This window comes from Lissotriton helveticus, chromosome 7, assembly GCF_964261635.1.
Source record: "Lissotriton helveticus chromosome 7, aLisHel1.1, whole genome shotgun sequence".
NCBI classification, from domain to species: Eukaryota; Metazoa; Chordata; class Amphibia; order Caudata; family Salamandridae; genus Lissotriton; species Lissotriton helveticus.
The window spans coordinates 1,196,586,982-1,196,613,534 of record NC_136068.1 but is presented as its reverse complement, the minus strand read 5'-3'; the positions used below and the strand labels follow the sequence as shown (position 1 = coordinate 1,196,613,534).

The 26,553-nt window shown below is 40.6% G+C and overlaps 1 protein-coding gene across 9 annotated transcripts in view; it reads left to right on the top strand.

Annotated features, from left to right (window-relative positions):
- LOC144770105 (uncharacterized) overlaps positions 1-26,553 on the top strand; it is a 139,886-nt gene that overhangs the window by 46,418 nt on the left and 66,915 nt on the right. For 8 of the 9 annotated variants that reach the window (XM_078654372.1, XM_078654369.1, XM_078654367.1 and 5 more), the window contains exons 2-4: positions 9,247-9,324; positions 9,426-9,458; positions 18,096-18,179. In XM_078654372.1, coding sequence (XP_078510498.1) covers positions 9,247-9,324; positions 9,426-9,458; positions 18,096-18,179 — 195 coding nt within the window. Of the gene's footprint in view, positions 1-9,246; positions 9,325-9,405; positions 9,459-18,095; positions 18,180-26,553 lie in introns of all 9 variants that reach the window. The other variant, XM_078654370.1, reaches the window with a different exon arrangement.

Sequence of the window (26,553 nt, the reverse complement as noted above, 5' to 3'; positions counted from 1 at the left end):
GTCTCTGACCCAGCGTTTAGGAAGCACCGGTTGTGGTGCCCTTGTCTTAAGGGTTCCAGGTAGAAGGAAGGCAATGGCGTGGTGGTCAGACCAGTCACAGGGGTCTATAGAGATAAGCTTGACGGTTGCTTCCTTAGAGATGATCCAGTCAAGAGTGGCCCCTTTCGAGTGAGTTGGGAGTGAACAAGCTTGAGTCTGGGCTTGATCTGCCAGGAGGTCTTTAATGGCGTTGACATAAGGATCTTTGGGATCGTTCCAGTGCAGGTTGAAATCGCAGAGGAAAATGTCTTTGGCGTTGGAGGAACTCTTTGCTGTGAGAATTTCCATGAGGTGGTCAGTGAAGGAGTCGTTCATGCCTGGGGGGTGCTAAAAGATGTGCAGGTTGCACAGTTGGGTGGCGTTACTGCAAATTGAGAGGGTGAGGTATTCGCAGGAGTCTGTGGTATCCGCCAGAAGCTCAGTGACAAGAAGGTTAGAGCGATAGATGCAGGCAATGCCGCATAGTCAAAATAATGTTTATGCCAGCATTAACCAGGTTGTTCACTAGATCTTTAATTTAAACAAGCAACCCCACATGTAAATAGTGGGTGCATCACTGAGCTTGCGATCCGATGTGCACTTGCATCCTAAATAGAATAATATCATTCTAGTAAATAGTATGCGTATCACTGCTTTATACTTCCTGTGTATTCTTGGTATAAGTTTGACTTAAAGTGTGCGTATCACTGCTGAAGTAACACACACAAATAACGACAATAGAAATTAGGTGATAAAAGTATGTGGATCACTGATCAAACACGCCGCGCATAAATAGAAGTGATGAAGTAGCTTCACATTAAGCCTTTACTAAAATGGCTGCAATGTTATGCGTAGTATGTGCTGTGCATGTATATTTGTGAGGAATTAGACCTTACAATGCTGACATCAGGCGTGTTGTGCGACTTCAGGATTAGAATCTTCATTCAAGCTTCTGTACACTCGCGTGACCACTCTCGCGGCTGTGCTTCAAACGGCATGTGGAGAAACTGTCAAATTGAATCCTGAAAGTATATCTTCAATGTACAGTACCTCGAAATAGTATGTACTCTATGAATTCAGTTGCACTGGAGAACCCTCAATGAAGTCGGGTTGTCTTGGGTTTCTGCCGGGTTGGCTTGGTATGCCATGGAAACGGCGCTTGAAGCTCCTCAGTGGGTGGACACCTCAGGAGTCGCTTGGTGCCAATTGTAGAGTTGGCAATAATCAGAACATGAAGTGAATGTTAAGAGATAACAATTATTTTGGGATCAAAAAGACCCACTGGTGGAGAATGGTACAGCGCAACCTCCCACAAACACTTCAGCTCTGTTGCACCCCCGCTTTAATCTAACGCGCATTTCACATCCCACTTATGACATAGAATGTCAAGACATGTGTACTCATAAATTAAGCCTCTGTTCACTACTATTCAACAGTAATGTTAACATTGAAAGACAAGATGCAAACAGCAAAAAAACTTTTTCTACAATCCAAAATCTGAAAACCATATACAGAACTTTACTCCATTATGCAAATCTGATTGAAAGGACGGCAATTTGATGCACCATGAATGTACAAACATCTCTTCAAAGATTTCTACAAAGGACCCAATTGGTTTCTGTGTATATAATGTCAAAATATATATCTAATAATTGTAAATTCTGACCTTCTCAGAGTGACTTGTCTCCTCTCTTGAGTGATTTTGACACACAATCAACCACTGATTATCTGAGGTAGCTGCATTCCTCTCAAGTAGTTGTCCAAAATGATGCCTGACTACTGGATAGTTCCTGTCCTCATCTCTGATTGCTCTATTGTGCTGTATGATCCATTTATGGACTTGTAAGGTTGTGACAGGGGCCGATTAACATTATCATGAGCAGATTAACATGTATATCACATACTCCTAAAAGCTATTTATCTTTTTTGGGACACAGAAAACGGTGTCATAAACTCCTTACAGTCTAGACTGAACTGACAAGCTTTGCAATTTTCACAATCCTTCTTGCAATCATTAAATACCTTTCCAAATTCTAACCAACTCAATTCTTTGACCCCGAATTCACTGTGTACCACTCTTTCTTTTCTGTATGAGACATTCCTATATGTTATCAGTGGTGTCTTATATATAGGATTTCTTATTGTGGAGTTATTTGTCTGTAAACACCAATATGTATTCATTATATCACATATATTTAGTTTTAGGTGCAATAGGTAAATAGGTAGCGGTCAACGAGTTTAAGCACCATCTTTCCCTTTTCTTTTCCCAAACAGTATTGTCTCTCTAATCAAAGTTTACACTTTTAATGTTGCTTCACGTATCCTCTTCTCATTGTACCCCCTTCAAGTGTTCCATTACCCTCAATTCTTCATTTCTGTAGGTTGTTAGATCACTACATATTCTCCTTGCTCTCAGCAACTCATTAAAAGGGATGTTATACTTTAAAGCATTAGGGTGAAAACTCTTAGCATGGAGAATACTGTTATCTGGAGTTGATGTCATTATTCTGTCACTATTCTTTCCGATCAATCTGCAATTCTACATCCAAATATTTAATGTTGGTTTTACTTATTGTTGCAATTAAGTGCAGGTTGAGATTGTTATTGTTAATACCTTTCAAAATAGTGTTAACTTTTATTTCAGTCTCCCCACATAATGAAGAGATTGTCAATATATCTTACCCAAACAACCACCTCATCAGCTATTTTTTTTTAAATCAGTGTGAAGCACCTGTTCCTTCCACCACCCCATATGCACATTTGTATAACTTAGTGCAAAACAGGTGCCATTCACTCTGCCCTGAAGGTGTCTATACAGGAGTTTGTAACATAACAATATGTTTTCTGTCTGGCATACATCCACAGTTTTAATTTTCGGTATCATTAGGAGATTCTATAGAACCTGAGTGATCTTGACCTCAAAAAGTGTTCTATTGTTCTCCTTCCATCGGAGTCCCTAATTTTAGTATAAAGAGAGACCACGTCTAGAGTGACAAAAAAAAATCCCCCAGTCTAATATCCTGACCAAAAATCAGATTGTATCTTTTAGATTTGAGGGAATGGTTTGTCCAAAAGGTCTAAAAAAATTATTCTAGGCGCCAAGGCAAGATGGTACCTTAACAACCAAAGGAACCTCTTATTTGACCTATATTTAGCCAATTGCCTATCATAATTTTACATAAAGTCAACATTTTTGCAGAGAAATTATTACTTATTAATTCTTTTATTTCTCTGTGTATAAATCATTCTATTTTCTTTTTACAGTTTTCCTTTTTTATATATGTACAGAATCATTTCATAATTTTTTGGAATAAAATATTTTTCTTTTTTATGTAAAAACTTCATACATTGATACATGTGATATTATATATACTTTTTTTTATTATGACTGAGAGTGTATGAAAGTAGTGTGACTGAATATTGTGAACTTGTAAGTGGGGTGATATTCATATTTTTGCATTATGCCCCCTCAAACCGGGTTAGGGCTAGTGGGGAGGCTTTGACTTGAGGTCCTGGAGGAGACCCCACTAAGAGTACCCTGGTGCCAGAGGCTGCATGGCCACTGTTGGGGGTGCTGATGGCTCAGCTGCTGGGACTTGAGCTCGCCACATAATCCGGACCTGTGCTATGATGGGTTGGCCAGTATGCCCTCATGCCATCATGGGGGTGTGGTGTAATAAGGACCACAAGAATGCGCTGTCTCACAAACTTGAGCTCTATGGTTTCCGGAGTGAATCCACTGGGGGAGATGCTGGTTCTGGTGCTAGACTGGGTGCTGCTGGAGGGAGTGGGTAATGGGACACATCTCTGAAGGGCCTGCTCCAGGTGATCAGAGACACCAAATCCATACTTGAACACTAAAAAGGAAATGGTGAGGATCAATCTTGCACTCATCACTACTGCAAGAAGCTCTCCAATTGAGGGACCTCAGTGGAGCAGACAGTTGTGGAATTATTCTGAATCCATTGCTACTTTGAAGAGAGACTTCAAGGTGCTACAATAAACCACTGATCACTTCATGCCAGAGCAGAGGATGCAGAAGGACGTTCCCAACAAAACAAAATTTGTATAGTGGGCCTTCCCGAAAAATGTAAGGGGAGAGACCCTGCACGTTTCCTGGAGGAGTTTATCAAGACTGTGGTGGGCTCCCTAGACTTCTCCTAACACTTTGTGATAGAATGTGCACACAGGGTGCCAGGAGCGGCTTTTCTTGACCAAGGGCTAAGACCCGACCGCTTATTGCAAGGGTCCTCACTTACAAGAACCACGGCACCATTCTCCAAGCTGCAACACAAACTAGTCCATTCACCCATTAGAACTGTACAATTCTAGTCTTCCTAGCTTACACGCAAGAAGTGCAAGCAAAGTGAAGATCATTTAATAAGGCAAAAGCAGAGCTGCAAAAATTGAATGCCCAAAATATGATGCGCTCCTCCTGGTTAAACTGTGAATCCTGTCAGAGGACAAATCCTGGTATTTTACGGCACTGGAGTAGGGGTGGGACTGATTAGAGGGCTGGCTTCTGGTTGAAAGCTAGAAACATAAAGGGGGGTTACAATCGCCGCAACGCAAGGGCATGGAGACAACACCTTTGCAGCCAACCGAACGGACAACGCCACATCAGGAGGACAACAAATGTAACACTTTGTCGCTTGTTGAGGAATTCTGAGCAATACGCAGCTGGCTAGGGACAAACACCTCCTGAATGCCAGGAAGACCTAGAGGTGGGACAGATCCTCAGAAGCAGAGTTACGACACTGCAGTATCCATTTCACTGTGTGTTATTCTTCTCCTTTTTTTTTCTTGTTAGATCACAAGACATTTGAAAAGACTGTTGCATTATGTGTCCATCAGGTTTAATATTTAGAAATATTTTGTAGGGGTGAGCGACAGACATCTCAAGCATTGGGGTAGCGGGCAGTTGCAAGCCTGCAGCATGAGGCAGTAGGGGGGGGGGTATGTTTAATGGGGAGATATTTTTTTTATTGGCATCTCTGCGGCACAACACAGACTTGGATGAGACGGAGCATTGTGGTTCAGGCCAGTGCACCAGTGGCGGTTGCTGTGGGGGGATAAAAAAAATAAAAAATATCACTTCCCTGATTATGGCCACAGTTTCACCTCCGTCCTCTACTCTTCCTGGCTCCCGGCAGCACACAGCTTCCCCTAAGCCAATCACGACGCTGCTGTCACCAGAGTGACAGCAGCATTTTTATTGATCTGAGCGGCCTGTTTGGCCGCTTAGACTGTGCCTGTGAGCCTTGGGACCGTTCTCTGCTGCACAGCCAGGTGGAGAAAAGTGTGCTCGACTGTTTGTCTGTCCCAAGGCGGCCGGCCAAACTGTCATGTGCACTTATGGTGCACCAATCACTCCTCCTCCCTGTGACACCAGCCTCACCCCGCCCTAACCTGCCCCGTACTAAAAATTAAATGATAACATTGTTATTATCATTTTATTTTTCCTTTTCAACTGGCCTGAGAGCAGTGAGGCGACGCTTCTCCGCCTTAGCAGAGGAGCTGCTGCTGCAGTGCAAAACATTCATCTGGTTCTTGTACAAGGGCTGGCCAGCAGAGCCAGGATCTACAGGATCTCTAGATCCTAATGTGGAAGATTAATGGGCGGGAGAGAAACTGAAGAGAGGAATGGTGATGGGCTTCCTTGCTAGGCACGATCCCGACTTTGTTCAATAACAAGAGACACACTTAGTAGGAAATAACTGTGGGTTTGTAGTTAGAGGTCGATATAAGATCTTAGCCCACTCTGGATTTACATCGGGCTCCCGTGGGTTGGGTATTATGGCACGCAGATCGCCCCCATTGTCAATTATCTGAGTCTGGATGGACAGATGGACAGGGTGTGGTGCTAAGCGGTAGTAACAAGAGAATGGAATGGGGAAAGGATTGTTGTAATGCCTATGTCCTCCTCGCCAAGACTACAATCTGTGCTTTATAGAGAGAATTGGGACATGAAGCACACAGACCCCTGCAGTGCTCCTGATTAAGGGAGGGGGACATCATTGTAATGCCCTGTCAAGATATAGGCAGGTTCACGACAGCCACACTCTGAAGCCATGATGATAGATGACTAGAACAGTTCCTGACTGCCTTTGGGCTTATGGACCTCTGGCGCAGTACCCACCCCACTGACAGGGAATATTCCTATGCGGCCACCAACAGGCATTTTTTCTATAGGCTTGACTACCTTTTTTGCCCCAGTGCTGCAAATAAAATAAAATAAATAAAAAATAGGCTATGCACCTGGAAGTATTCTAAAAAAGGCTCTTCTTTGCCGGTATTATTGATCTCTACAAGGGATGTTCCTAGTTGGTATGGATTTTGGAGGCAAGCATAAAACTGGTATTTTCAGATGATCGTATTCCAGAAAAAAATATCCTGTTGTGACAAAGAGTCACATAACTATACCTGTCTCTCAATATAATTTCAAATCATGCCTTGTCCCCAAGTTCGCTTCTTCCGAGAACACTATACAGTGTGAGTCTAATTGTCCACCCCCCCCTTCCCTTGGAATGGTTTCACTGTCAAATCAGTTTCTGACATAATTCCCTCCATGAGTGTCAAACATTGTTTGTGTAATATACCTTGAGTTCTCATTTTCTTCCACCATGAGTTTTTTTCAGAAGTGCATATCAATTATATCAAACGTTAAACCAGTCAAGTCAAACTCCACTCTTTCACCAGGTTCCAACACTTCTAGATCCACTATATCTTTCAGCACATCCATATCTAGGATCTTCAAATTGTGATCTTGCATACCACTGCTGTATTCCTTTCCCTATGTACATCTTTCATTTTCTTCATAGAGAAAACGTTCAATAATTTAAGTGTCCGAATACATTTAAATACATTTATTCTTGTTTCTGAATAGTAAAAACAGGTTTAAGGCAGCTGGAAAGTCCAAGTAACCAAACCTGTTTTCCACATTCGTTAAAGTTCTATCACATTATTTTACTACAACAGTGTTATATTCTATTACCAATTCCTTGTCCATGTCAGATGTTATTTCCACTGTCTTTATGCTTCCCTGTTTTTTTGATCTGACTCTTCCAACTCTTACACTCTCCTCTTCTCCTTTGCCTTTCCTTCCGTTTCTCTCCCTCTTCCTGAGTTTATTCTTGTCTTTGTCTATTGATTACTATCATGTTTCTTTCATAGAGACGGACACATTTTCTCAAACATATGTAAAGTCTACCTAGTTCATAATCCACGGGAAGCCTCTGGTATTCCACCGCGTTCTTCTTTTTTACATCCTTTTCTATTCACTCAAGTCATTTCTCCATTTTGCCAAAATATTTGTTTACATATTCCGTATTTGCATTTAGTTCCACATCTCTTTGTAGATTTTCAATCTCTCTCAAAATCATTTCTGTATTTCTGCTGATATATTTAATCAGAATACACAACATATTTGCTGATGCTAAGCATTTGTTTTCCCATTTAATCAGCATCTCAAACAACATGGCTTGTAATAGGAGTTATGGTGTGTGTTGGGTACGTGCTAGCCATAACTGATGATTTTCAGTGGTTTTGCGTGTTTTACCATAACCCAATTTTTAACTGTGTTTTTTCAAGGAATGTACTTCTGACAGTAATTCTAAATGCATCAAATACCACTTTTAAATGCTTTCTAACATTATTTTACATTTTTTTCTTGTTCATGTATTAATGTCATGTCACATCTTCAAACTCATAAAAATGCTGTCTTTAAACCCTGGAAACTTGAAGTCTGCATGACTAGTTCCATGTGCAGCCAGGATCTGTACCTGCATCGCCCACCAGGAAGGAACGGAAACATTTGTCTTAATTGTAACATGCAGAGCAGTACTTGGATCTCATGGGCACAAATACAAGCAACTGCTGAGAATAACATTCAAAGATGGCGGCCGCTGCCATTATTAGCTTTGCCTGTGTTTGGTAAATTGCAGTGCAATCACTGACAAATCCAATATGGTGTAGTGTCTGGATCCAGCAGCACTAACTCAAACTGACTGAGGTTAGAAGCTGATAGGAGTTTTTCAACAAACTAAAGTGCCTATTACAAGCCAGAAGTAGTTCAAGTATATAAATCGTAGTTGTTGCTGCACATCTATATGCTGTGATAGTATACCATAAATAAGAGAGTACAAATTTGATTAAGAAAATGGTGCTAAAGCATTGAACAACCTGCTACTAGTGGTGTTAGTGTGAGATGGTTGATAAAGGATCTCAGGCAAATCTTACTCACAAAATACAAATAGCAGCACACACATAAGGTTGATAGGCAATTTAATAGTATATGCAATAAGACCGCTTGTTAATGTTCCTGAGATAATTTATTCATAATTTACACAGCCTAGTTATAGATCTTATGATGTGTTCAACAATCAATCTTCACCTTACAGTCCCCCCCAAAAAAACCTTAGTGGGGGTGCAGTAATCAATTTCAGGGTCGACCATTATAATTGTTGATATGTCATCCTTCCAGTCTCTGTGGATGATTGGCTAAAAAGGCCCAAAACCAGCTCTACATGCCACCAAACTAGTTAAACAAGGGGTCCATGTCCTTCAAACAAGACACACTGCATTAGCTCTCGCTGGCCAATTAGATTAGGTAGCCTGCTGGATGTTTCACATTTTATGTGAGGGTCTGGTAGTTACACAGGAAGCGGTACTGGAGAACTTTTCCGTTATAAACGCTCCTTGGTACAGAGACAGGCTTTCTAGAAACTCAAAATAGTTGTATTTTTTTTAACATTTGGCTCTCTGGGAAGCTGAAGACTTAACTAATATTTCAATACGGTATGGACCAGGGAAGGAGCAATTTATGGATTCCAATACAAACAGCTCCCCACACAGGGGCAATGAAAATGGTAACTGCACATATTGTTAAACCATGTATAGGAAATTATGCTTTCTGACTGGCTAATGGATAAATATGCAGTCAGTGACGGACCTCTCCTGTTTTCTTACCTCTTGACTGAAACAGTATAATCAAAATATGTTGAAACAATATAATCAAATGAGTTTCTTGGGGTATGTTGAAACAGTGTAATCCAATGGGTATACTGGGGTATATCGAAACAGCATAATCTAATGGGTATCTTGGGGTATGCTGCAACAGCGTAATTGAATGCTTTTGTTAGTGAATGTTGAAACAGAATAATCAAATGGGTTTCTTGGAGTTTGTTGAAACAGTTCATTCAAATGAGTTTCTTGCTGTATGTTTTCCAGAAATTTGCCTGGTCAAAATACTTCTTTCGCCTTCGGAATACCACTTTATCGTTTTACACCAGTAAAGAAGCAGATGAGGTAGGGGGCTCCACACCTTCCCTTGTACAACCCTGTCATATGTCCCACTTTGAAGCAAGATACATTTTTTGGGTTAATTAGTCGGTTTCTTTTCTTTTCAGACCTGCCTCCGTGGAAAGTACTACATACATTTAGTAAGTGGAAATGTGTTTCTATAAAACAATGTAAAAGGTTTGTGAGTGTTTCTTGTGTTTTCCAGAAATTATACTGTTTTACCGTGGCAGTGCCAATAAATTGCCTTATTATTATTGTATACATTGTTATCAGCATAAGCCTTTAACAATATATACAATAAAAGCATTTAAATCAAAATTAAATATCTGATCTAAACGTGTGAGTGTAATTCATAATTCATTGCTAAAATAATACAATCAATGTGCTATGTTGGTTAAGATGGACAATAATCAGCTTTAAATCCAACACAACCAGTCTATTTCACTAAGTTTGGTGTTTGCTTAGAATACCTACTTAATGCGTTTTGCTGCCACTCTCCCCACCTCTTTCCCTTGCTACAAGATCCGACAACCTTATCCACAACCATAAAGTCTACTAACAATCGGTGGTCAACTATGAATTTGAAGAATACCGATAGTCAATCTAAGGACCATCTCACCTACCACTGCCCTATGCCTCCAATTCACTTCCTGACCAACTTGATCTCACTTCCTCAAAGTTCCCTCATTCAAGATGGAGAACCCTACCCCATTGCCTCCACTCGGCCCAGTAGATTACTAGATACACTGTCTGAAGAAGATATCCACACACTCTGATAACATAGACAACCAGGGGCAAATCCAATCCATTCCTGCCCACCAACACAGAGAATCAAAACCTAATCACAGAGTGGTAAACAAATACAACCTTAAGCGTGTCACTCTTACTCAGATCTCCCCAACCAGGGCCACCTCTAAACTGAAATGCATGCTACTCAATTGCAGATTGACTGCAAGACATGCAGTGGATATTGCTGACCTTATCCTCACACTCAACCATGACCTTCTTTTCATGATAGAAACATGGCTAAATGCTTCCTTTGCACCCATCCTGGACATAATAGTCCCTCCTAGCTACAATATCACGAAATCTGATAGAACCAGCAGACCAGGTGGAGGCATTACCTGCATTCACTGCATTAGTCTCTCAGTCAAACACTCTCTATCTCCTATTCTATCCGCTAGTGAATATTTTATATCAACATTGCATGCAACAACAGACCACTATGCAAATTACACACAATCTACCACCCGCTTGGAGATGACCTTATGTTTCACAGAAGAAACCATGGAAATCGTCACAACAAACTTGGGCCAGCACTGTACCAAAATTTACCTTGGAGACTTCAACCTTCTCTGGAATTATTTGAATGACCATATAGTCAACAGCCTTAAATCCTTTCTTGCTGATCTCAACCTGATACATTTCTTTGACAGCGCAACTCACAACAAGGGAGCGACTTTAGATCTTATGATTTGCAAAGCTAACACTATTCTATTAGAATCTATCCTCCCCTGTCACTCGTCTGACTACCACCACATCACATTCTTCATTTGAAATCCGTATGAACAAATACCGCTCAATCAACAAAACCCAAAATATGGAAAAGGAGCATGCATAATATTAACCATAATGAATTGATATCCCTTAGTAATAACCTACTTCCGCCTCCTGTAGACGTGTAAGATGTCCAGGATCCTACAAGCCACTACACCAGCTCCATGAGGAACATTCTAGACTCATTTGCACCCTTGCAGCTCAAAAGAAGGCCCACTAATGACTCTAAACCATAGCACCATGGTAGCCTTAGCACTGAAAGACGTAACTTGAGACTGGCTTAACGAAAGTGAAGATCCTCACCTTCCCTTGAACACCTCAAGCATTTGAGATCACATATGAACTCATATTACAAAAGCATTAGGAACTCAAAAGCAAATTTCTTCATAAACCAACTAGATCGAGCAAGAAACCAATCAAAAAAGTTATTTGAGGTCATCAAACTTCAATTAGCTGGCCTATCCAACCTTCCCTCAGCAGTATCCATCCTGCTTTCAAACTGCGAAGAATTTGGGTTCTTCTTTCTTGAGAAGATGGAAAATATTAAATCTAATTTGCAGAGGGCCCTGGAACACATTCTCTTTGCATCTCACTCCAGACCTTCTACTTCCTGGGTTGCTGTACCCTCAAGTCTACCAGACCACTTCTTCAAAAATAACGCTTCTTGGAAGCCTTCAAAACCACTGAAGAATTCGCCATTCTAAAAATGCTAGCAGATCAGAAACCCTCAAACCATTACAATGACCCGCTACCCCTAACTTCTTCAATGAGATCAAACTAACGATTCTCTCACTCTGGACCAAGATTGTTGATGCCTCTCTGCTTCAAGACACAATCCCTGATTGCTTAAAGTCTGGGCAGGTCAGCCCTATTCTAAAAAACCTACAGCTAATCGCACAGACTTTAATAACTTCCTCCCTTCTCTAACATTCCAACTCTTGCGAAGCTCCTTGAAAAATATGCTCACGTCCAACTCTGTAACCACACTGCGCATTCCTGTATTCTTGACCAATCCCAAACCGCTTCCTACCAGGGGACTGCAGCGAATCATCACTTACACACACAGTGGACGATGCGCTAAAAATGTTGGATCAAAACTAATCATGCCTTCTTATACTTCTAGACCTTTGTTCAGCTTTCAATACGCTTAAGCATGACTACCTACTAGATCTATTGGAACGTAGGATGGGACTCTCAGGTCTGTGCTAAACTGGTTCACATCCTTTATCCAAAACAGAACTAAAACAATCAAGGCTAATCAGTCCATGTCTGAGTCTATGCCTATCACCTTAGGTGTTCCACAGAGTTCCTCCCTCTCACCCACTCTCATTGACCTGTTCATGGAGCCACTAACGTGAATTCTGAGCTCATCCAATATTCACTATTACATGTACGCCAAGGACACCCAATTATACCTGAAAGTCTCCTCCCCTGAAGACATCAAAACCCTCAACTTAACCCTAAAAAAACGCATAACATGCAACCACCTCAAACTTAACACTCTCAAAACAGAATTCCTCCTACTTGCCCCTCCGAAACAATCACCCATCATTAATCACTGAATGAAGCAACTAACAGCCTTCAACTGCCTATCTCAGGTCATTGACTCAGCAAGATCACTAGGAATTATTCTCATCAAGAACATTAACATGCAGAACCACATTGGTGCTGCCACCAAAGGAGTAAACCTCCAAATGAGCCTCTTCATAAAACTAAAACCCTTCCTACCCCCAAAGACTTCAACTCTTCCATCCAACCCCTAGTGATCGCCAAGCTGGACTACGTAAGTGCAATGCTAGCCGTCCTGCCCAAATCCACAACGGCTCCCTGAAGGGCTTCCCTCAAATCCAGGGAAAGGCTTATCACTGGATCGAAAAGAAACAACCATATCAACCCTGATTTAAAATCCCTTCACTGGCTCCCATACGAAGCAATGAATTTAGCCACAAATTGCATGCATGACCCACTAAGCCCTACACTACAACACACCAAGTTACCTGGCTCAGAAGCTTGAACTCTCTGGGGCCTCCAGCTCTTCTAGAAGCTCCTGCTCTTTACTGCTGAGATCTCAGAGATTCTCTAAAAAGAAAACCTACAATAGAGCCTTTTCTAGTATCACTCCAAGAATGTAGAACTCCCTCCCCCCTGAAACCAGAATGAATCCCTCAACGTCATCTTTCAAGAAAGAAGTTAAATTACTACTCTGGAATACATTTCTGCCCTTGGTCTTTGGAACTCGTCACGCGGAGCCTACCTGAACTCGTCATCTTTGCTCATGATTACTGTTATATTACTGTTTCGATGCATCTGTCCTATCATGGAGGCGATCCTGCCCTCTCAGTGGGTACAATGTTTCCTTCTCAACTATAATAATATTGATTGTATATGTCTCTGTTCTTTAACAAGTGTAAAGCACTCTGATACCCGCAAGGGTCTCATTTGCATTATATAAAACCGTCAAAATAAATAAATAAAACAAAAAGGATGCAGCGTCCAATGTGTTTAGAGTTCTGATTAAACGCTCCTTCTTGTTTTCTTCATATTCATGAAAAAATTTACTTACTATCATCCTATCTAAAAAGAGATGATTTGCATTAAGAGGCAGGCAGAATTAAAGTAGACACAGCAGAGGAACGCGCTTCTGTCCCCTATTTTACCAGACCGAAAGAGATACGGCTGGGGCAGGTGTTGTGAATTTTTAACAACTCACTCTCTATGTTTTTTACTATCCTAAAATGTTGTTGACATACTATAGAGAACATCACAGTATATAATATGTACATTGATTAATGAAATAGTGAGCTATTCAAAATTAGCCAGTCTAATTTTAATAGTCCAGCAAATGATGTAGACAAGACACAGAGACAGTGTGGCAGTGGATTAGTTCATATATAGGTAAGAACAAACATGGTTATTACATTGTGAATACCTTGCAAACTGATTAAACAATATGAATCTAAATCAGCACTTGTTGGACCTTATCATAAATTGTCATTTCTGTGAACATGAATAACTGTTACGTAAAGTGATTTGTGTGTTTTTCTTCCTCAGTAAGACTATCAAAAGGTCGTTTGGCTTTGAGCAATGTGGTGGTGTCTGTACCATCAGTGTCATTAGGGCCTACATTAATTATTCATTTTTAATACAAGTTTAAAGTTTTGATAACCACACATAATGTTTGGTTAAAAACAACCCACATTCAACTTGATTAACTAATTTTGAGGAAGCCACCGCTAATAAGGACATATGCAATTGAGAGTAAATTTGACTTTATAAAATATCTGTATATAAACATGTAAGGGTTTATTTTATTTTACTGTTATAACAATGCAAACACAAGGAGATGATGGATGGAGCGCTGAAACTTTTCAGACACAGATCTGAGTTGAATCCATCATCGTTCTTTAGCTCACTTCGCCACCCTAGTTCAAACACAGCTATATGCAAATCAGTCTTGACCCTGTGCCTCATAGGAACAGGGTTTTAGTTATTTGCTGATTAATATAAGCATATGTATTGTTATTTAAAAAAATCAATGTACAACCAAAAATTAACTAAAATAGAAAAATATACATTGATATGTACAGTTCTTTAAACCTTTAAAAAATGTTTGCTGATAGGTGAGAGTCACTATTTTTATTCTCTAGTCCTCAAATTTAAGTAGGGTAAGTTTGTATATCCCAAGTCTAGCCCAACAAACATTAGAGAAAGTGCATATATTTGGGGGATGGGAATATTTTTTAAACTAAATCCTTGCACACAAACATTGGGGAATGTGCACATATATTAGGGGTGGGGGTTATGTTTTCTACTCTAACACCAGCCCCACATGCATTTGGGGATGTGCATAGTTTGGGTGGAGGTCAGGCTTACTTTTCTAACACTAGCACAGCTTCCATTGGGGAAGGTGCATATATTGGAGGAGGGGGGAGAGTGAAAGTTACTATCCTAAACCCCAAGACTAACTAACACTGTGGAAAGTACATATACTTGGGGGACTTATTTACTATTTTAAATCCTGTCCTGTTTACATAGGTGGAAGTGCATAAATTAGGGGAGGGTAAGATTTCCTATTCTAACTCCAGGCCCCAAAACACTGAAGTTAGTAAAAAATGTTGGGTGGTCAGAATTAGACCTGAATCTATTTGTAGCAGTGAATAGATTTACCTTAGCGATTTCTCTGTGAAACATATCTCTGTACTTTGATGTGGAACTGATTATTCCCGAAACTCAAGCTTTATCACTAAGTGCTGTGTGTGGTAGAGTTTCTACCTGTTTCTTGTATCATTTACACATAATCACATGTACATAGCACAAGCAACAGAATTCTGACTTTAGAAACTCTCTTGATCCATCACAAAATATACTACTGTACTACCACCACTACTACTACTACTGTAACAATCTTATAGCCTTAAGCAAAGATTATGTTAAAGATGGTTAAATATTCATAATAGTTCAAAGTTCGTTTTCACAACATGACTCCTGATTACTTCTCTGTTTGCTCAATGTCCATCAAGCAACTCCAAAGAAAGCAACTATTGTTTGCTAAGGAAATCCTAGATCTGCATTGCAAAGTACAGGCTGCAGCAAAATTGTGTTACGGTTTCCTAGCAAATATGCTGTGAGCCATGAAGAAAGATAAACTCAGTTATGATATCCAAGATGGATACCATGTCTTCAAACTATGTGAATGTTCATGGCTGATAAAAAACGTAGTTCGTTATTGGGGCGCCATTGTGTAGATTTACTATTCTAACTTCAGTTCCACTTACATTGAATAAAGCATGTATATGGGTTGGAGGATTCAGCTTTGCTATTCTAACTTCAGACCTTAAAACAATTGGGAAAGGGCTTTCATTTGGTGGAGAGAGGGTGTTGGATTTACTATTATAACTCCAGCTCCATCTAAAGTGGAGATACGCTTAAATTTGGGAGAGAGAGGGTCAGTCAGATTTATTATTCTAATTCCCCTAAATATTCTAAAAAGTTAATATATTTGCAGGGAGCAGATTTACTATTTTAATTCCAGGCACCTAAAAATTGGGGAACATGTATAAATTGGGGTAGGATCAGAGTTAATATTCTAAAGCAAGCCCCCAAAATATTGTAGAAAATGCTTTTTTTTTTCGGTCAGGGGCAGATTTGCTATTCTAACTCCAGTACCACCAACATTGGGGGAGAGAAAGCTTGATTTACTATCCTAAACTCATGCCTACAAACATTGTTAAAAGTGCATATATTTGTGGGCACAGATTTAATATTCTAAATCCAAACCACTTTATTTAGAGAACGTGCTTATATTGGGCAGAGGGGTTAAAATTACTAATCTAACTCCAGACCCACAAACATTGAGGAAAGAGTAGTTTGATTGTAAGGTTAAGTTTTCATATCCTTATTGTAAATAATCAATAATGTATGCATTCCAATATATATATACATTAAGTAAACGTTAGCTGCATCAAAATTAATATATCATCAAACTAATAAAACATTTCTATTGACCTTTTTCAATTTATTTCTATAAAAAACAATAGTAGGCCAAATATGTAAGTAATAAAAACACAATGTAAATTGCAATACATTTGAGGAAAATTATAATTTCCCTTTTATTTTAAATTTTGTTTAAACACTGCCCAATATAATACTTAAAATGAACATTTTAAATACTAAAACTTTTTTTTAATTACTAACAGTTACTGGTTTTATATCTTCAGGCAAAACCACCACATGCTCTTAACAGGCTACTCAAATTCCCAAATACTCTTCATAACTTTAATCACTGGATGGCACACTATAGGTTGGTCTGAAGGGAACACTGTTGCGTGAATTATTAAAGCTATGAGAAAAGTATAGGTTAGAGTGTTGGGAATTGCTCCAAAATGTCTTTTTTGTGTGAAATATATTATACTGATCATTAATGAGTTTTCTTTATCAAATGTTTCACTGTGGTGGAGCATATTAACTTGGGTGTCGATTTTTCAATGAAACGTTAATGACAATGAACCAATTGAAAAACAAAGTAGAATAGGATACCCTAGAATTATGTTTGTATAATAGTTTCAGCGGGTGTCTTCAACAAATTTGACCTTCATTTCTAAACTACCCATTATTTTTAAAACATATTCAGACTACAGAGGAGTAGCCACTCAGTAATTTTCAAATTTAGTTACATTTGTGATTAGTGAAGATTCACATGGGTGTGTAGCTGCTAGAGCAAAATGATTTGATGCAGGGGTTGCATATGGACATTCATAGATTATGTGTAGATTTACAGATAATTTGTTCATGAACTATACACAAAGTTTTATTGATTTCCATTCCTTATAATGATTGTATTGCACACCTACGAGTCTGTGTACTATACTTTCCAGTAGACTCAAAGTATATCCTAGGCTAAAACAATTGGATTCTTCTATACTGAGTGGGTGCACCCTGGTGTTTGTTTTACACACAAGTAATTAAATCATAGCATTGAATCTTTCTAACAGCCCTAAAAGGTGCTGATGATGTGTTGATGTCTGAAAGTCCTAAATCCATTCACAATTTTGTGTGTATTTAGGAGGAGTTTAAAGCACCGGACAAGGAGCTCTTTCAACTACAGCCACCAACTGTATAAGTCAAATGGCTTCACTCTATCTAGTTATTGTGAGGACACATCTTAACTTCACTATTCAATCCCAGTGTTGTCTGGAGTGAATTCCGTTTACTTCTCTTATATCTTATTAGTAATCAAAGGATGTCTTAGGGATTTTACGATAAAGTTATGCATAATAGAATACAACATGTCTTGGTAGTTGTTGTCTGGGATTAGTAAAGAGCACAGTCATCCATCGGATTGGTCATGCCATTAAATCCATGCAGAGCGGTGGAGGGCAGGAGGGGGTTCACTTCGCTTACATTGGAGGCAGACACGTCTGTAACCTTGGGGTTTGGGCTTGAAATGATCTTCCTTCGCCATTAAGACTGAAATGTTCCTTTGAAAGAGTGAAAATGTCCTAAAATCAATCTCTTTATTAGGTCTAACAGTCTTAACAATTTCATTCAGTGGACTAGAGGAGTATCATTGTATTGTATTATATAATATTTTTCTATTTTATTGTTTATGCATAACAAAACACTTCTCTTCAAATGGCTATGATCTTTGCAACACTTCGATAACCATTCTAGGTTGAATTATTCCTATAGATGATGTTAAATTAAATACTTATATTGAACAGGTACAATCTGTTAGAGAAGTAAACGCCACAGCCTCAAACTACACATTCGAGATTGTAATGAAGAACGGGAAAAGAAAACTACTGGTAAGTCACTTTGCTTTCTGATTCCAATCAACTAACAACTGCAACGGACAAAACACCTACTATCTAGTTAGGAGATTTCCCAACAAGTCTGCACCTGAAATGTTGGCAGTGAAGGGGACGGGCTTAGTTAGATGCAATTACACATCATTGGCACATCTCTGAACAGGAATCTCTCAATTCCCCTGCCCCCAATTGGCCCAGAAACCTTCCTAATTCCACAGTATTAGGCTCCCTATTTTGGATAATATCCTGGTAGCTGCAGGCCAGTCCTCAGCACTGAAAAACACTCCAGATATTTGTCAAATTCTGCCCTTTTACACGAGTGATAGTTTGTGAATAAAATATTGTTATTGCGCTAAATGCAAACAAATCTTATCACTCTAAATCTATCATAAAACAACAGTCAGCATTTTATAAAACACCTAATTAAATAAAAAGCTAAATATACTATACCAAGATTTAAGAGAATGGTGCAAAATTGGTTTATTTGTGCTCTGGATCTAAATCTTACCCAGTTACTCGGCATGAAAGGTTTTAACTCTTGAATGGCTGTTTTTTTGCCATTTGGTAACGGATTAATTCCCCCAGTGACCAATTACACCTTTGGCACCATCATCACCCTCATCCTTACTTACATAAAAAAGCCACTACAAAAACATTCAATTTTTTATTAAAAATTATACACTTAGATACAAAAGATAAAATTCAATTAATTAGAGGCTTCTATATAACTAACATCAATGAACAGTATCACAGTACTGGATCCACCGATACAGATCCCAGTATCAGCAGCATAACGCTTGAACTTCCTGCAATATCAGTGCATTTATCATCACAAAAGGGTGGAGGTAAATCATCTTGTCATGGCTCGTCAATTGTATTCTTTCACTTATTTCATGCGTCTTTGCTGTATTTACAAAGGGACAGTGTGTGAATTATACATAAATATATAGATAATATATGTCTGAATGAATTCGGCCATTGTCACCATAAATCACGGACATGTAAATGAAACACGATCAAGCGATTCCAGCACTTCGACCTTTAACTAAATCTATCGTAGCACTAAAGTGCAAATTCTTCAATTTCTTTTCCTGCTGTCTCTACTAGTAGTATTCCAAGTCACTTGGAAGTGGGTCTAGAAATATATGGCTCTATGCCCTATGCACTTCTTTTGTGTCCATGTTAGTGCCAGCTAAACACCCTTGCATAATATTAAAGCACCAGATACCAAGTTAAGACCAAAGCCTGGAATGTAAACGTCACTTCTGTGTTTGTCTCCTTCTACGGGCATCGTTCAAAAAGTGCTGAGAAAAGCATTATATCTGATTACATCTTTCACTTGATTCATCTCTATTGGATCAAACATGAAGACAAAACAGAAAAGGTACAAATGCTGCCTTAGCAATTGTAGTGTGCCATAGTTCGAGTTTAGAGCAGATCAACGTGCTACTCCTCTGCACTTCACTTAGGGTACAAAAGTAAATGTTTTCTCTCTTTACCAGCCTTGATCTTCTTTAACAATTCCAAAATTCAGCTCCAATAAGAGAAGTCCACACTTCTAGGCCCTTATTGCAAATTCTAAATGGTAGCTGAAAGTTTTGAAAGTATATAGTTCCGGCTGCTGATGTTGTAACCTGCGTGGGTAGTTTCTTAGGATCTGGCAAACCAAGACCACCAACGCAGACAGTCAGCTTTTTAGATTTTCTCCCCATCAAATAAGAAGGAATAGGTCAGTGGTGGGTGCCATCCAAAAACCATTTGCTTTGTCTTTGAGACAATTTGTAGAATGTTCCATACAATAGTCTTAATAACACCTGAAAGAAATGCTGCCAACAATACAACAAGATCTTGAAAGAGCAATATAGATTGTGTACCTGCCATACCACTGGATAATATCTGTCAATACCTGAAAGACGAAGATTCCAGTTATTAATAAAGAGGTCAAATAAGGTGGGTGCTGGGATAAATCCCTGTCTTACACCCAGAGCAACTCAAAATGACCCAGTTGCTTCACTATTTGGTGCATTACCCACATCTTCAAAGGCCCATGGATTCTGATTAGAATTTGCATATTAGTAATCGCTGATTAAGAAATTACCATGAAAGTCAAGGCTAGCAACACTGAATAGGAGGGCTCTAAAGGACGAGAAACTTGAGCACACAGGATGACTGCAAATTCAAGATAAAATGATGCACTTGGGTCACGAGGCACATGCCCATTCATTAATTGTTCACAGTCATTGTTAATATAATAACATTACTAAGGCTCTGAGTGTGTACGGAGGTCCCAAGACCGACGTACCCGCGGTGGCGGTCTGACTGCCGGCTCCTCGCCGGTCCAACCGCCCGGTTACGACAATGGCAGTCAAACCGACAGAAGACTGCTGCCACCGGCAGGATCCTGGATCCTGTTGCGGTGGTGGGGAAAGCAGCGGGGAATGGAGGTGGTGCCAAAGTCGGCACCACCATGCCTATTCCGACCTGCCTTTCCGCCAACCATTTCATGCAGGAAATGCAGGGAAGGGACCCCTTGCTGGGGTCACATGTTGAGCACTCTATGCTGCACTTTTGTGCGCGCACTGAGTGCCATGCACGGCAAGGTGCATGGCAGCAGTGTGCGCATGACATTGCAGGTGCAGCAGTGCGGTGGCAATGCCTTCAGGCTTACTCTGTGAGCTGAAGCATGCCGCCGCTGGAAGACCGCAGCCAGCCCAGCATTAAACTGCGGTGGTCGGGATCCAATCTGCTTGGTGGATTTCTCCCGACCGCTGACGCTGCGGCCTGGCAGTCCGACCCCCAAGGTCGTAATCAGGGCCTAAATGAAACATTGGTGATAGCCGTTTGTTTTTGTCCTTGCATGTTAACACTTGTGACTTGACCATCAAAATAAATAGAAAGGTTTGGACGGAGATGGAAATCAAGCTGTATCGATGGGAAAATATCTCCATGTTTGTGATAGCCTGGATTTAAAGAATTAAAATTATGGTAATTTCTTCTCAGACCTCTGTTTATTTACTATTCATTGGCAGTGTGTCCGGATTGCTGTGCTAGGAGCAGTTTTCCAGGCACAGTTGAGGGGATGGTGGATAACATTTTAAAAAGTCTTCTATGCCTACTCTGCAGAGTTCTTCATTGGGGAGAAGTCTGGACATGTGAAATGTAGCCCTGTGTATTTGTGCATTTGTTTATTGTTTAATGTTTAAATGTTAGTATTAGTTGTAAATATATATGTTTTATTAATATTTTGATATGTTGAAGTGTATATCTATTTGGGTTTATTTTAGTAAAAGGCTGTTGCTACCATTTTAACCAAAGCATTTAGAGACACTGCCAACGATCTGGAATGAGAGCCTGATTAGGATATCGGCGGCCGCAAAACTGCTATAACGGCGTATGGTGGCCTGAACACCACCATCCCAGCGGTCCCACTGCACGATTTCAATCAGGTGGTGAGACTGCCGCCTTTGCCAGGATCTCTGATCCCGCCGTAGCGGCAGTGGCCAATGCTGCGGCCTATTACAGCGGTACCGATGCCGGCACCGCTGGCCAAATTTTGATTTGCTTTCATGTTGACCTTTTCATGGCAGAGATCCTGCCATGAAAAGGTTGGCGGGACAGCAAGGAACGGGATTCAAACAGGGCTCCCGGTTTTTATAACCCATTTCGAAATTTGGCTGGGGGCACATGTTGTGCCCGTCAATTCCTGCACTATCGTAGGTGCACTGTGTGGCATGGGTGACGTGTACAAGGCACTGTACTGCCGCCACAGTAACACCCCCGCTGCTGCATTGCCAGCCCTGGATTACTGTTATAATCCCGTGCTCAGGAATGCCAATGGGTTGGTGGTCTTCCTCAGCCCGCCACGGCAAAAGTTCAGCGGCAATATCGCCTAAGTCATAATCAGGCCCTAAGTGAATATGCAACAAACAGCCAATATGCCTACGAAATTAAAAACACAATTGCACTAGCCTACGTCCCCTTTACGGAGACAACTAACCACGACCACCAAAACAAGCACAAACTAAGTCCCCCAATGGACTATTTTGAAGACCCTTGGATTGGCAGACAGCACCACTCTGGACATAGATGCCCACCCGATTGCACCATGGCTCAAGAAGCCAAAGCCAACAATGCAGTAGAAGGATGATACAATACCTTCCAATTCATAATAGGCAGAACCCAACAGAACAAAATGCAGAACAAATTCATAGAAGCCCTACTAAAAGAACAATGCTACCAACAACTACGAATGGAGCAATCTGTAACCTAAATTGCACTGAAAGTTAGCAAACAAACCAGTATAAGGTACAACATGCTATAAAGTAAAGCAAAACTCTTTAATAACAAAGAAGTACATTACTTAGAACCAATTGCCAAAACCATATTATTAAATACATTTCCTACACAGCACCCAATAAATCAAACATAAAGTACAAACCAGCATAACTAAAATAACTTTAAACTAAATATCAAAGTTATTTTTATACATCAGTCAAAAAATTGCAAATAAGACGGATAAAATGTATGTGTATATAAAAAGTCACTAACCTCAAATCCTAAATTACAAGTAAAATCAAATGTAAGCGATTAAATACATCACATTAGAAATATAATATAACAAGTACCAATCACATCAAATACACATACCTTGTAAAAAACATACTATCCCGAACACAAAAAATAACTTGAATATGATTTACTGTTATGTAGCTGCAGATCTTCCTCCATATCCATATACCCAAAAATATAAGCCCCATAAAAGGGAAGAAAATATCAAAAAATGCCCCCCAAAAAATGCAACAATAAAACGGGTCCATTAAAATCCAACAAATCAATCAAAATTCCTAAGGACCGCTAAAATACCCCAAAACTGTTTTTTTTTTTAAAAAACACTCCCGAAAAACCAAAAAATCAAGGGAAATCCAAATTCAAAATATTGGTTTACTAGAAACCAGACAGATTTTGTTTAACAAAAATGCAAAATCAAAATGTTCCTGGGATACTTTTGGATCAATAAACCTGTAAAATAAGATACAATACCCACCCACAAAAAACAGTATCTTCAAACGAAACATAAACATCACAATTAATCTATACAAAGCATATAACATAACATTATGTAAAATAATGATACATTACTAACAAACTCTACCTAAGCCTAAAACAGACCACCAGTAAACAAAATAACAAAAACTACAAATAAACCTTTCAAACACTAGAAACTAACACTATAACTACCATTTACTACTACTATCTTCATCCCCCCTACCCTCAAAATTCTATAACAACCTTACCTTCTTATAGAAAACAATGGGAATTTCAATAACACTTGTTTAAAAATGGTTAATAAAAATTACAAAATGTGTAAATAATGTAAAACATCAATAAAAGTGATATGAAAATATAAAGCACTTATGTAAAGTATAAATTAACTAAATACTATAAAAAATAATATAGGATTATAATCAGGGCCACTGGAATTATGAGATTGTGTGGCGAGTTTTTCATATTTATAGATTTGCCGCATTTGCCACATAATCCATCATCTGCCACATAATCTGCAGATTTTAATCAAAACAAAATTTGTTCTTAGCTCAAACAGTTCAAAAGTTACCAACATGCAGTGACACATGTTGCAGGGCAGTGGAAGGGACTTTTCAAAACTTGACTGGTCAGCTTTCTGTTGCGTATTGCTATATTTGGGTGTTAAACTGGTACTAATGAGGTGCAACCAATGCCCAGACAGTGTTACCAAGTGTAAAAATGACTTGGCTTGCCGCATAATTTACTCAACCCTTTCACATAATTTAGCCCTCTCCTGGTGCATAATTCCAGTGGAACTGTTTATAGTATACCTAAAAAATATTTAACAATTGTTTAAAAATGTATGTGAATCAACTGTATTAATGTACAAAAAAATAGATGTACCACAATTAGGAAAATTAAGGAAAAATGTAGAATGTAAAAAAATTTCAAAAATGATCTATATGTTTTATTCAGTATTAAAATTGTACACACATATTGTTTAAATATACGCATGAACATGTTTTGTCGTGTAAACATATATACTTAAAAAGAAATGTCTACATATACATTGAATAAATATTTAAAAAATATAAATGAAGATTACAAACTATGGGGTTGATTACGATGGTGGACGTCCGCCACCCCCGAGGTGGAGGGACCGTCGGCAGGGGAAGCGGCGGTCCCTCCATTGGAATTAGGATGTGACCGCCACCCTGGCGGTCATGTCCCGTATACTTAACATTGCGGCGGGTGCTGCTTTAAGCAGCACCCGCCGCAAAGTTAAAAATGCATGTTTTTCTTTGACATGCACAACGTGGCGGGCACCGCATGGTGCCTGCCACCTTGTGCATGCCAAAGCAGGGGGGTACCATAGGTACCCCCCCCCCATGTGCACCCCCCAACACCCTGGGGGCCCGCATGGGGTCCCCAGAAGCAAAGGTCCACATGCTTTTCCACGGCAGAAAAGCCGCAGCGGAAAAGTATGTTTCCGCACCCATCCTAATGTGGCTGGCGGTGTCTTGCAGACACCGCCACCATATTGCGGTCCACACCCCGCGGATCAGCGGCGTATGGGCCAGCTGTCCGCCGCTGATCCCACCGTCATCATAATCTGGCGGTGGGTGTTTTCTATGCCGTGGCGCTGAATCCGCATCCTCCGGGCCGGCGGTGGCTTCCACCGGCCCGGAGGATGCCGATTCACCGCCATCGTAATCGACCCCTAAGGGCCTAATTATGATGTTGCAAAAAACAACAAGTGATGGACTGAATGTGGATCAATGTCACACACTCCCCCAGTCAAAAGATCTGGGCCCAAATCCATCGTTTTTTTGCACTCCACACCACCCTGGGTCAGATAATGGCTTTATGCAAATCAGCTCTGACCCTGTTGCCCCATGGGAACAGTCCAGTCCGAACTACAACAGCCATGCCTGGGACGTGAGTCCCAGGCACTCCACACCACTGGAAGCAAGCTAGCCGGGCTGATGAGAGGTGTTACCTCGAAACCGGTCCGGTCCTCGGATGCTTGATTCCGTTCTGGGAAGGACATGGCTTTTGTAGTTCGGACTGGACTGTTCCCATGGGGCAACAGGGTCAGAGCTGATTTGCATATCGCCATTGTCTAACCCAGGGTGGTGTGGAGTGCAAAAAAACGATGGATTTGGGCCCAGATCTTTTGACTGGGGGAGTGTGTGACATTGATCCACATTCAGTCCATCACTTGTTGTTTTTGCAATTGCCGCCCTAAGTGCGCTGGGGATGCCCAGACGTGGGTCCCAGGCACTCCACACCACTTGGAGTCAAGCTAGCCGGGCTGAAGAGAGGTGTTACCTCGAAACCGGTCCGGTCCTCGGATGCTTGATTCCGTTCTGGGAAGGACATGGCTTTTGTAGTTCGGACTGGACTGTTCCCATGGGGCAACAGGGTCAGAGCTGATTTGCATATCGCCATTGTCTAACCCAGGGTGGTGTGGAGTGCAAAAAAACGATGGATTTGGGCCCAGATCTTTTGACTGGGGGAGTGTGTGACATTGATCCACATTCAGTCCATCACTTGTTGTTTTTGCAATTGCCGCCCTAAGTGCGCTGGGGATGCCCAGACGTGGGTCCCAGGCACTCCACACCACTTGGAGTCAAGCTAGCCGGGCTGAAGAGAGGTGTTACCTCGAAACCGGTCCGGTCCTCGGATGCTTGATTCCGTTCTGGGAAGGACATGGCTTTTGTAGTTCGGACTGGACTGTTCCCATGGGGCAACAGGGTCAGAGCTGATTTGCATATCGCCATTGTCTAACCCAGGGTGGTGTGGAGTGCAAAAAAAACGATGGATTTGGGCCCAGATCTTTTGACTGGGGGAGTGTGTGACATTGATCCACATTCAGTCCATCACTTGTTGTTTTTGCAATTGCCGCCCTAAGTGCGCTGGGGATGCCCAGACGTGGGTCCCAGGCACTCCACACCACTTGGAGTCAAGCTAGCCGGGCTGAAGAGAGGTGTTACCTCGAAACCGGTCCGGTCCTCGGATGCTTGATTCCGTTCTGGGAAGGACATGGCTTTTGTAGTTCGGACTGGACTGTTCCCATGGGGCAACAGGGTCAGAGCTGATTTGCATATCGCCATTGTCTAACCCAGGGTGGTGTGGAGTGCAAAAAAACGATGGATTTGGGCCCAGATCTTTTGACTGGGGGAGTGTGTGACATTGATCCACATTCAGTCCATCACTTGTTGTTTTTGCAATTGCCGCCCTAAGTGCGCTGGGGATGCCCAGACGTGGGTCCCAGGCACTCCACACCACTTGGAGTCAAGCTAGCCGGGCTGAAGAGAGGTGTTACCTCGAAACCGGTCCGGTC